Source organism: Bison bison, unplaced genomic scaffold (assembly GCF_000754665.1).
Source record: "Bison bison bison isolate TAMUID 2011002044 unplaced genomic scaffold, Bison_UMD1.0 scf7180017864063, whole genome shotgun sequence".
Taxonomy (NCBI): domain Eukaryota; kingdom Metazoa; phylum Chordata; class Mammalia; order Artiodactyla; family Bovidae; genus Bison; species Bison bison.
The window spans coordinates 8,295,860-8,309,230 of NW_011494635.1; the positions used below are offsets into that span (position 1 = coordinate 8,295,860).

Below are 13,371 nucleotides of genomic sequence, written 5' to 3' on the forward strand. Positions count from 1 at the left end.
TTTCAGCTTTAGCATAATTCCTTCCAAAGAACACCCAGGGCTGATCTCCTTCAGAATGGACTGGTTGGATCTCCTTGCAGTCCAAGGGACTCTCAAGAGTCTTCTCCAACACCACAGTTCAAAAGCATCAATTCTTCGGCACTCAGCCTTCTTCACAGTCCAACTGTCACATCCATACATGACCACAGGAAAAACCATAGCCTTGACTAGACGGACCTTTGTTGGCAAAGTAATGTCTCTGCTTTTGAATATGCTATCTAGGTTGGTCATAACTTTCCTTCCAAGGAGTAAGCGTCTTTTAATTTCATGGCTGCAGTCACCATCTGCAGTGATTTTGGAGCCCCCACAAAGAAAGTCTGACACTGTTTCCAGTGCTTCCCCATCTATTAGCCATGAAGTGATGGGACCAGATGCCATGATCTTCGTTTTCTGAATGTTGAACTTTAAGCCAGCTTTTTCACTCCACTTTCACTTTCATCAAGAGGCTTTTTAGTTCCTCTTCACTTTCTGCCATAAGGGTGGTATCATCTGCATATCTGAGGTTATTGATATTTGAATTTATCATATAGGACTTTCATTTTGTTAGGTATGTTTTCTCTGTACTCACTTTGTTGAGAGTTTTTATCATAAATGGATATTGAATTTTTAACATTTTTTTCTGCATCAGCTGAGATGGTCATATGATTTTTATTCTTCATTCTGTTAATGTGCCATATTATTCACATTAATTGACTTGTGGATGTTGAACCATCCTTGCATTTCTGGAATAAATCCCATTTGATCATGGTGTATTATCATCTTAACATATTATTGAATTTGGTTTGCTAATATATTGTTGAGGATTTGTGCATTTGTTTTCTTCAGACCTCTAATTTTTTCATGGTGTCCTTATCTTGTTTTGATATGAGGATAACACAGGCCTTGTAAAATGAGTTTGAAAGTGTTTTCTTGTCTTTTGTTTTTTGGAAGAATTTGTAAGACTGCTTTAGTGGTGATGAATTTCTTTAGCTTTTAGCTTATCTGGAAAACTTTATCTGTCCTTCAGTTCTGAATGATAACTTTGCCTGGGTGAGTGTTCCTGGTTGGGAATTTTTTTTCGTTCTCCCTTCTAAATCAGTCAAGAACTGTTGTATTGTCTTTAATTTAAATCAGCAATTTGCTGTTTATTTTTTCTACTAGAAGAATATTTCTAGAACTTTGCCAAAGTGTGTTGTTGCCTTTTTCAAATTGTCTGTTGTAAATTGGCTTTTGTATGACTTTATGATGATACCAGCTTTAATATTCCAAACTGAGAATGAAATTGAAATTTTTAAGAAAATATAATGGTGCTAATTGATTGTAATTGATGTGTTAGTTTACAACACATTGATTTTTTGTTTCAGTTAAAACAAGTTGATTGTAATTGTTTGTTCAGCCAAAATAATTTCCTAACATTATTCACAGTGGGAGAGGGAGAGGGTGGGAAGATTTGGGAGAATGGCATTGAAACATGTAAAATATCATGTATGAAATGAGTTGCCAGCCCAGGTTCAATGCATGATACTGGATGCTTGGGGCTAGTGCACTGGGACGACCCAGAGGGATGGTATGGGGAGGGAGGAGGGAGGAGGGTTCAGGATGGGGAACACATGTATACCTGTGGCGGATTCATTTTGATATTTGGCAAAACTAATACAATTTTGTAAAGTTTAAAAATAAAAATTAAAAAAAAAAGAAAAAAAAGTTATAGTGGTTTTCACCTATGCTTTTCAGCTCCATTAAAAGATTGATTTTATTTAAAAGAAAGAAAGAAAGAAAGAAATCTGACAGCACAAAGTATTTGTGATTTCTTTAGGAAAAAAATAACTCCCTGAGTTATTTCTAATGGCTAGTAACTCTTTGGGGAGAAAATACAATCACCAAATAAAAACCAAATAATTGTAAAGTAGACAGTCTTGAGGAGATAGAGTTAAGGAAGGTGGAAGAGGTGCGTGAATAAAATGTCACAGTAATTACTCTTAGTACTCAAGAAGTAGGCTCAAATGAATACCGTAATTTTGTGCTTTTTACAGCTTGCTTAATTTGCTGTTAATAAAACAAACATTTGTTGAGCACATACTGTGAGCCAGGAATGTCTAGGAATTACAGGAATCAGAAACAGTGGAAAAGTCCTCTTTGTTCCCTAATCACTATGGGGGGAGACAAGTTGATAAATCCATTGGTAGGAAGACAGGAGCAACCCTAAATTGTGTTGCTACAGAATCCAATATGAAATAAGACAAATTCAGATTCTTTTCATTTAAACTGTATATTAATTTAGCTTTTACATTTTAAATAGGAAAGAGATTAGAACAGAGATTACATTTATAGGAAATAGTTCAAATTGTTGTTATCTTTACTATACTATTGTTTCCCTGGTGGCTTAGCTGGTAAAGAATCCGCCAGCAATGAGGAGATTCTGGTTCGATTCCTGGGTCAGGAAGATCTTCTGGAGAAGGAATAGGCTACCCACTCCAGTGTTCTTGGGCTTCCCTCATGGCTCAGATGATAAAGAATCCGCCTACAGTGTGGGAGACCTGGGATTGGTCCCTGGGTTGGGAAGATCCCCTGAAGAAGGGAATGGGTATGCACTCTAGTATCCTGGCCTGGAAAATTCCATGGACAGAGGATCCTGGCTACAGTCCATGGGATCACAAAGAGTAGAACAAGACTGAGACTTTCACTTTACTATTATTGCAAATCTCTTAACACTTTGACTGCTTTTGAAAGCTTATAGAACCTAATGTTATAAAAGGCATTTATGTGTCCCAAGAATTCATGTTAGGTTTTAAAAGTCATTTTGATTCAATCTCAGACTGTCTGCTGTCACCTAGACCTGCTGAGAAAATGTCTGGCACTGAGAGGTAGGCAGGGATTTGAATCTGCAGGTTCTTCAAAACTGGTCATTTTTCTTATGTTCTTAAAAATCTTTTTAATCCTATTTTGGAGTGTTTTTTCCCCCAGCGTTCAAAACTTTAGTTCAAAATTCTTACCATAATCTTTATCTAAATTCAAGGGTTACTGTCTAAAAACTGTAAAACTCTGAAGTTAGGAAAAATTAAAGTTGAGAAACTTAGGACACAGGGAAGGAGGGGTATCAGACCCTACAGAAGCCATCCTAAGTCGCCTTTATGTTTTTTGCAATCACACAAATCACTTATGATTATACAGTGGAAGTGACAAATAGATTCAAAGAAAAATTCCATGGACAGAAGAGCCATGATCTGATAGAGTTCCTGAAGAACTATGGACGGAGGCTCGTGACATTGTATAGGAGGCAGTGATCAAGACCATCCCCAAGAAAAAGAAATGTAAAAAGGCAAAATGGTTGTCTGAGGAGGCCTTACAAATAGCTGAGAAATGAAGAGAAGCTAAAGGCAAAGGAGAAAAGGAAAGATATATCCATCTGAATGCAGAGTTCCAAAGAATAGCAAGGAGAAATAAGAAAGCCTTCCTCAATGATCAATGCAAAGAAATAGAGGAAAACAATAGAATGGGAAAGACTAGAGATCTCTTCAAGAAAATTAGACATACCAAGGGAACATTTCATGCAAAGATGGGCACAATGAAGGACAGAAATGGTATGGACCTAACAGAAGCAGAAGGTATTAAGAGGTGGCAAGAATACACAGAACTATACAAAAAAGATCTTCACAACCCAGATGAGCACAATGGTATGATCACTCACCTAGAGCCAGACATCCTGGAATGTGAAGTTAAGTGGGCCTTATGAAGCATCACTATGAACAAAGCTAGTGGAGTTGATGGAATTCCAGTTGAGCTATTTCAAATCCTGAAAGATGATGCTGTGAAAGTGCTGCATTCAGTATGTCAGCAAATTTGGAAAACTCAGCAGTGGCCACAGGACTGGAAAAGGTCAGTTTTCATTCCAATCCCAAAGAAAGGCAATGCCAAAGAATGCTCAAACTACCACACAATTGCACTCATCTCATATGCTAGTAAAGTAATGCTCAAAATTCTCCAAGCCAGACTTCAACAGTATGTGAACCGTGTACTTCCAGATGTTCAAGCTGGATTTATAAAAGCCAGAGGGACCAGAGATCAAATTACCAACATCCGTTGGATCATTTGAAAAAGCAAGAGAGTTCCAGAAAACCATCTGCTTCTGCTTTATTGACTATATCAAAGCCTTTGACTGTGTGGATCACAAGAAACTGTGGAAAATTCTTCAAGAGATAGGAACACCAGACCACCTGACCTGTGTCCTGAGAAATCTGTATGTAGGTCAAGAAGCAACAGTTAGAACTGGACATAGAACAACAGACTGGTTCCAAATTGGGAAAGGAGTACGTCAAGGCTGTATATTGTCACCCTGCTTATTTAACATATATGCAGAGTGTGTCATGAGAAATGCTGGGCTGGATGAAGTACAAGCTGGAATCAAGATTGCAGGGAGAAATATTACTAACTTCAGATATGCAGATGACAGCACCCTTATGGCAGAAAGTGAAGAAGAACTAAAGAGCCTCCTGATGAAAGTGAAAGAGGAGAGTGAAAAAGCTGGCTTAAAATTCAACATTCAGAAAACTAAGATCATGGCATCTGGTTCCATCACTTCATGGCTAATAGATGGGGAAGCACTGGAAACCGTGAGAGACTTTATTTTCTTGGGCTCCAAAATCACTGTAGATGGTGACTGCAGCTATGAAATGAAAAGATGCTTGCTCCTTGGAAGAAAAGCTATGACCCACCTAAATAGCATATTAAAAAGCAGAGACATTACTTTGCCAACAAAGGTCCATCTAGTCAAAGCTATGGTTTTTCTAATAGTCATATATGGATGTGAAAGTTGGACTATAAAGAAAGCTGAGTGCCGAAGAATGGATGCTTTTGAACTGTGGTGTTGGAGAAGACTCTTGAGAGTCCCTTGGACTGCAAGGAGATCCAATTAGTCCATCCTAAAGGAAATCAGTCCTGGGTGTTCATTAGAAGGACTGATGCTGAAGCTGAAACTCCAATACTTTGGCCACCTGATGCGAAGAACTGGCTCATTGGAAAAGACTCTGATGCTGGGAAGGAGAAGGGGACAACAGAGGATGAGATGGTTGGATGACCTCACTGACTTGATGGATATGAGTTTGAATAAGCTCTAGGAGTTGGTGACGGACAGGGAAGCCTGGTATGCTGCAGTCCATGGGGTTGCAAAGAGTCAACATGACTGAGCTGAACCACACAAAGCAGGACTCATTAAAAAAGGAAAATATGTGTCATTTTGAACAACATAAATTAGTGGTAACTCACTAATGCCGTAGTCCCTCCAGTGTTTTACTCCCTAGAAATCCTCGTCTACTTCTGTGATGATAGTTAAATTCTCTGTGGCTTTGCTGTAGGTTCTTAGCACCCTAGGTGTTTGTATTTAATACCTTATTTTGTTGTTCATGCTGCTCAGATTTTATAAGTCAGAGTTGCTGGCTTTTGTTTCCCATCTGGATTCTAAGGACTCAGAATAACTTGAAAGCTTAAAGTGAAAAAGTAGTACTCTCAATATAGGTTAATTTACATACATATACACAGTAGAAAATGCATGTGTACAATTAATTGTGTCTTTATAATTTGTATTGATAGGCAAACTGTGGACAAGAAGTATGAAGGTTGCTTACAACATTCTGCATAAATTAGGTACAAAACAAGAGCCTATGGTGCGACCTGGAGATAGGGTAAGTGCAATTTAAATTATTGCATCTGCAGGACACGTGGTCTGAGGTGGAGAAGATACCTACTGTTTTAAAGTTGCAAATTTTAATGCCTCCTAATACTCATATTACCAAATCTGGCTTCCACAAGCCAGAAGAGATTATTCAGCAGGTGTAACCTTTATAGTAGCTCAGTGAGCTTGACTGTAGTAGTTCTCGTGGGTTATCCACAAGGAAACTGGGACTTGAGAGGATAAGAGTCATATCAGATGAAGGCACGTGTCCAGAAAATGGTGTAGCCAGTGCTCACAGCTATTTCTGTCTAGCCCCAGGATGTATATTCCTAACCCCTGACACATATGACCTAATGGGAAACAGCTGTCTGTCTGAGGATGCAGGACAGTTGTGTGCTCGTAGACTGTTTTGTATCAGTGAGTGATACCAAGAATCCTTGCAGCAAACCACTGGTACATTCCTTTCCTACTATTAAATTTGTAGATACAGGCTACTGTCTTTGGTCGAAAAGAATTTTATTCTTACTGCAGTATGCCAATGTACTGAGAACAGATGTTAGTATTTCCTTTTTAATGTTACACACAGAGCAGTTAATCTGGCCCAAGCTTTACCCATGAATAAGATGTGGGCCTGCATGTAGAACCTACTTTTCTTGCCTTAAGTGGAGTGACTTTTTTTCCATACGTTGCTCTGTACCTTCATGCCCCAAGACTGGGTTATCCACCTGCACCAGAGACTCCAAATGAATTTTATAGAAGTTTCATTGTGGAGCACCATAAATGAGCAAGAATACAAGCTATGATTTACTTATGAGATATTACAAAAGCATGGGTTCGTTATGAAGAATGTTTAATAAGATTGCTGCAGCCCTAGGATTCTGTGGTAGGCTATGATTCTCTGCAGTTTAATGAACTTGTTTGACCTCTAGCTTTTAAAAGTCAATCATGGGTCTCACATGTCCTCATTATTAAACTTACTGTAAAGCTACAGTAATCAAAACAGTATGGTATTAACACAAGGACAGATACAGACCAAAGGAATAGCATAGAAAGCCCAGAAATAAATCCTCACATGTACGGTTAAGTCACTTTCAAGAAGGATGCTAAGACATTAAATGGGAGAAGGGCTAGTGTACTCAACAAATGGTGCTGGGAAAACTGAATATGTATAACCAAAAACCCAAAATTGAACCTTTATAGCATATATTGGGGCTTCCCAGGTGGTGCTAGTGATAAAGAACCTGCCTGCTGATGCAGGAGACCCAAGAGACGTGGGTTCGGTCCCTGGATTGGGAAAATCCTCTGGAGAAGGGCATGGCCATCCACTCCAGTATTCTTGCCTGGAGAATCCCATGGACAGAGAAGCCTGGCGGGCTACAGTTCATAGGGTCACACAGTCAAACATGACTGAAATGATTTGGCACACATGTAGTGTATATTAAATAATTAACTCAAAATGAATTAAATATCTAATTACTATATCTAAACTCTTTAGATAAAACATAAAACATGTTTCATGACATTGAATTTGGCAATGATTTCTTAGATATGGCACCAAAAGCAAAGGGAATAAAAAAAATTGGTAGGTTGCACTTCATCAGAATTAAAAACCTCAGTGGACCAAAGGACATTGTCGAGAGTGAAAACATAGAATGGGAGAAATGTTTACAAATCATATATTTTACAAAAGTTTAAAAACCAGCCACAGTGCTTGAATAGACCTTTTTCTTTGGAAGATTTACAAATAGCCAAATAAGCCCATGAAAATATGCTCAGCATCACTAATCATTAGGGAAAAATACATCAAAACCACAGTGAGATACCACCTCACACTTACTAGGATGAAGAAATAATAAGTGTTAGCAACATTGAGAAATTGGAACCCTTCTATTGCTTTTAGGAATATATAGTGGTGTAGCCATTGTGGAAAACAATACTGTGGTGGTTCCTTAAAAAACTTAAACATTTGACCCAGTGATTCAAAAGAACTGAAAGCAAGAACTTGAACGGATAAACATCTACACTACTTTTCACAGCAGCAGTATTCACAAAACCCAAAAGGTGGCAGCAGTTCAAGCATCCATGGAGGGGTGAACGGATAAACAGAATATGGTATATTCATACTGTGTAATGTTATTTAGCCTTAAAAAGGAAGGAAATCCTTATATGTTCTACAATGTGGAACGACCTTGAGGACATTATGCTCAGTGAAATAAGCCAGTCACAAAAGAACAAATATTGTATGGTTCCATTCACACAAGGTACTTAGAGTACTTAAATTCCTAGAGACAGAAGAATGAAGGTGACCAGGGGCTGTGGGAAGGAGGAAATGGGGAGTTAACTGTTTATGGGGGCAGAGTTACAGTTTAGGAAAGTGAAAATGTTCTGGAAATGGATAGCTGATGATGGTTTTACAACAGTGTGAATCTACTTAATGCCACTGAAATGTATACTTGAAAACAGGCAGCATGATAAACTTCGTTAGATTTATTTTATCACAATAAAATGTCAGTTGCATGGATAATGTCTCCCTTATAATTTGGTTAGTAGGTCTCAGTAGAGTCATTTTTTTAAGTCTTGGCCTGCAAATTTTTAAAGTTCATTTTCAGTACCAGTTGTAAAATAAACCATCTCTGTTCAGCTGTAAGAAAGAATGTGGGGACAGATTTTGATAGACTATGTGAAACTATTCTTTTCAGCAGCAGGTGGTTTGAATTGTGTGAGGAGGGCTGCATTTCTAAATTATTCCTTTGAAAGTATTCATGTGGCTGGGATACGGCATGTGCATATAAATGCCTATTAATAAGCATATGCCACTGTAGTGTTCAGTTGATAGTAACCTTCTATCACAATAAACAGGTTCTTTACCTCTTTGAAAATTGTTTTAAATTAAATGTAATTCTCCCAAGGATAATGAACAGTCTGTCTTTGGCATAAAAATTGTAGATGCTCTTTATGTGGGTGACCCTCTTAATGCTCTTTGAGGGGGGTACCTGCTTGGGCTTTGAAAAAACATTTATGTGCCTAAGCTGAAAAGGTTTCAGGATATTGTAGTAGGAGCTGTGGAATACACAGAGATGCATCATATGTGAAGCCTGCCTTCAGGGAGCTTACTGTGTTAGGGAAAAATGAAGATACTGATAATTGGCTATCTGTAAGTTGGAAAATGAAAAAGGTCTCCAAAAAGATGGTGAGAGATACAGATACTTACTGTTTTAGAAGGACAGAGAGTGTCCTCATTTTGGGAGCTTCTGGAATGTGAGACAACTTCTTGGGGAGAAAAAGCAAGCCCAGAGCTCTTGGTCAGTTTCTAGGACAGAGTGGAAAGGACTGAGGGGAGTTCTGTGGTATGTGGCTGGTACGGGAAGACCAGTGGAGGAGAGCAGACCAAGGAGGTGGTCTCTTGATGCCTGTTATGCTCTGTGCATAAAGTGCAATGAAATGCCAGGGAATACATAGGGAATCGAACAGAAAGAAACCGTGTGGGTTTATGAAAATGAAGTGTCCATATGTGTATTGCACTGGAATCACTGTGCAGTTAGCAAAACACAAGACTTGTGACTGATAGAGATATAAAAGGGAAATGTGGTGAGAATGATACAAATAGTCTTCCCTTTCTTAAATTCTTAAAAAAAAATTCAGTTTTGATTCTAAAAGAGGTTGTAGGTATTGACTGTTTTCTGTCACTTTTATATTTTTGAGAGTATAATATACAATTTTGTATCTTGCTTTGATTCCCTTGATGTTAATATAACATTTCATCCTGTTTTAACCCAACTCTGCAAGGTTATATAACATGACATTTTCAGCATGAACTTTAGTGATCAAGCAGTGGGAATTTAAAATCCTGGATCAAATTGACTGTCCTATGAACAGAGCTGGGATGGCACCAGACCAGAATCTTGGGCTCCGTTGACCCACAGTCTAGCTGTGGAAGCAGCGCCTTCTTTTGCTCAGTGCTGTGCTCTTGAAGACTCCTGCTTGCAGACTAGGTACTCTAGGAGGACTTTGGGGTGGAGTCACTGGTCTGGGGAGGAACTGCATCTCCTGTATTTTCCTCTGTTTTGGTTCAGGGAGAGCAGTCTTAGCAGCAGTGGTGCCCTGGATGCTTTGCAAACGTTTGACTGAATATTGTTGTTTTGCCAGATCCAGATCTAAAAACAGATGCTGTCTACTCTCAGACCACCAGCTGAAGACAGAATACCTGAGGCCAGTGTAAACCTCAGATCATTTTAAAAATAGTTTGTGGTTTATATGCAGAGACATGCAAATAAATCCTTTTGTTCCTCCTTGGAAGTCCTACTAATGGTAGCCTGGCATCTGCTTGGGTGTTTTGGGGACAAAATTAAGATTAATATCTCATTAACAGTTTTTTCGCAGAGTTTCTTAAAATTCTTCAGTAGTGCAGCATGGCTTTTAATGGCCTTATGGTTTCATTTGGCTCTCATTGTCTGATTTTAGTAAATTATAGGAATGCCATATAGAAAGGAAATCTTCACATAATCCCAAACTTAATTTGTTTCCATCAGCTATCCTGAGTTGCTTGCAGGGTCAGGGTTAAGATGCAGCCTTCTCTGTCCTTAGCTGTCATCTGAATCCTTTATGCCAACCTGCTTACTTAGATGTTGAGGTGATTAAGATGTTTTATCCAGCTGTTCATGACAAAGTCAGTAACTTCTAGTTAGGATGTTTCTAAAGAAAAATGGGTTAAATTTCTTGATAGAGTAATACAAAAAACATACATCTGCTAAATCATGGGATTTATGTGGTTAATTATTAACAAGGAAGGGCAGTGCGGATGCAACAGTAGCACCTGGGAAGAGCTTGTGTTCTCATGAGGCAGAGTCCTGCAGAGCTCGGGGCAGGGGTGGGTGCGGATCCGAAAGTAGGACTGCCTGTTCCATCCTAAAGGTGGCTGCTCAGGCCGGAGTAGGGAGGGCTGCTCCAGAAGGAGCGTTGGGTGATGAAGAGCAAGCAGACGGAGCCTGCACTAGCTCCACTGCAGATGCTGACCTGAGCGCCTGGTGAACATAAATGTGGCGAAGAGTCTGTCAAACACTTGACAAGTGTACATACGTCACTAAATGCTCTCATGAGAATGGAAAGCATTATATCAAGAAGTTTTTGCATCAAATATGAGTTAATACTATAAAATGTAAATACTAGCAGATAAATAGACACAGGAAATGAAACACAGTTCATACAAGAATAAATAATTATCAGCCCATCTGGTAAAAGATTGTTCTTAAGGTTCTTTTGAGAAACATTTGAAAAATCATACAATGCATTATTTGGCTACTTGGATAATTTACCTTTTAGAATTCCATGATTATTCTGCTCCTAGCTCTTCACAGGCTGAGCCCAAGAGGCAGTGTGTGGCAGAAGGTGTGGGCCGGTGTTCACAGAAACCTTTGCTGTGAGGGCCGGCCAAACCCAGGGCCTTTTGGGTGGGTGCCATTCACGGCTGCCCGCCATGTGCCAGGCACAGTGTGAGCCTTAGACATTTTCTCACTTGACCTTTACTACAACACTGGCATGTAGGTTCTACTAGCTAGTATTCTCACTTTTCAGGTAAGAAAACCAAGGCTTGGGGTGCTGAAGTCAAACCGGGGTCAGAATAGCATTGCTCGGAGTCCAGCACTTTAGGGAGGACGTGCCCAGCATGCAGTCACCATGGTGAAGACCATGTGGAAGCACAGGGACACACTTTAGAGCCCAGTGACAACAGTGAGAGACAAGTAGTGTGTACATACTGGTTTCGTCTGTGTAAGAGTACATGCCTTTGGGGAAGATAACATGTAAACAGCATGGATAGTTGCATTCTGATGTGGTGACAGAGAGGACCGTGGATAATCTGTTTGCCTTCCACATGAGCTAAAGGAAGAGTATCTGATAACTTATTAAAATGCATTTTTAAATGGGGCATGTTAATTTTTTCTAGTGGAATGGTGTCAGTGTTAATCCTTCTCTCTCTCTCTGGGTCCAGGTGGCACTGGTGTTCCCCAACAACGACCCCGCTGCCTCCATGGTGGCTTTCTACGGCTGCCTGCTGGCCGAAGTCGTGCCTGTGCCCATTGAGGTGCCCCTTACCAGAAAGGTAAAGAACCCTTCTTTCTGTTGAGGCCTCTTGGCCATGCTGGAAGGTTCTGTTGTGGGGTCGGAACGTGCAAACAGTGTCTGTAGAGCGTTCCTCTCAGCAGCATGTGTATCGGAAAGGCCAGGGCTGCCGACCTTGTCTCTGAAACTCTGTTCAGTTCTCATCGGCCATCCCAGCCCTGATTCCAGTCAGCGCAGTGGCCAGAGTCAGCTGCTGCTAGTGGTGGTGCCTTCCGTGTGTGAGCAGGGTGATCTGCCGGAAAGCCAGGCGTTCCAGTGTCTTGTTTTTCAGTGTCACTGTGCTAGAAATCTGAGTAAATGGTGGACTTTTTACTTATTTTTCAGGGGTGGCAGTTGTCGCATTTGTTCGGGTGTTAGGATGTTGTCAAGTCCCAGGTTCAGCTATAATTTGTTGAATCTTATTCTAAAAGAAGAATAAGTAACTTATCTTGCTGTCACAGTTGTAGTGTAGTCCAGCGTCAGAATCCTACACAGCAGCGTGTGTCTTTGTCCACGTAAATGACTGCTTCTTGCGCCGTAGACCTGCAGTAACTTTGGAAGGGAGGGTGAGGAGAAGAGGCTCTGCTGGGGTTGGTGCTGATGGTCCTCCAGAGACTCTCTGATATTGTGGACAGAGACGGAGCCCATGGCTGTGGGGTGGTTCTGCCACTGCTTGTGTTACGGCTTGTGCCCTGGGGCTCCACCCTGGATTTATCTGGCATCGTTTAGCACATCATCGTGAACAGACTGTGCGGTGACTCTCCCAGCTCCAAAACGTAGGGCTTTCACGTGCTCAGGCTGAGTTTCCAGAGAATCTTCCAGCTGTCTTTGTGGCTACTCTGATATAAAAATGGGGAAATGCCTCAAGGTCTGCTCATGGTGTGTGGGTGCCTTTGAAACTCTGCTCCTGAGTTGGAAGGGAGAACATGGGGTTACTTTAGAAAATGATTGGGGAATGGTTGCTGTTTCCATTTCCTGGGTACAAAATATGCAAGCTTCCTACTTGGCCTCCTGGGTGCACTTGCAAGGAGGGCAGGGCTGCAAGTGGCTCTGGAAGTGGGGTGAGCCCTGCAGCCCTTGACATCAGAGCCCCTTCTAGTGGCCTGAGGAGAACCCCGATATTTGCAAGGGTTTGCCTCTAGCATTCCTGGGGTATAATACACAACCAATAACGTGCTTCCTCATCTCCCTGAGCCCTGTGACCTTCACAACTGACAGGGAATGCAGAAGGGCTTGAAGATTCCCTGAGCAGTAGCCATGGTCTCCCCTGTGGTTCTCTGGTGGTGTTGCTGATCTGGGAAGGTGCTTAGGTGTGTGATGCTCCTTTTTAATTGACACCTAATGCAGGGGACTGGGGTCCTTTGGATTCTCTGATGATAATCAGGAGGGATTTGTAGGTTTACAGGTAGAGACACAGATTCTCCATGGGCTCTGCAGTAAGTGGACCCCTGAATGTTTATCATTGTGAGTGGCAGTTGTTGTTCACTCATCACATGTAGAAAGTATTTGTCTACTTTATGTCTAGAGCCTCCTGTCTTCCAGACCAAGGCTGGTTTGCAGAGGAAAATCACTTGAACGAAGAGGCACCT

At 40.7% G+C, this 13,371-nt stretch overlaps 1 protein-coding gene across 4 annotated transcripts in view; it reads left to right on the forward strand.

Moving 5' to 3' along the window:
* The window catches only part of DIP2C (DIP2 disco-interacting protein 2 homolog C (Drosophila)), a 199,381-nt gene that overhangs the window by 112,276 nt on the left and 73,734 nt on the right, over positions 1-13,371 (forward strand). For all 4 annotated transcript variants that reach the window (XM_010836412.1, XM_010836413.1, XM_010836416.1 and 1 more), the window contains 2 exons: positions 5,605-5,696; positions 11,673-11,783. In XM_010836412.1, the coding sequence (XP_010834714.1) occupies positions 5,605-5,696; positions 11,673-11,783 (203 nt within the window). The remainder of the gene's footprint in view (positions 1-5,604; positions 5,697-11,672; positions 11,784-13,371) is intronic.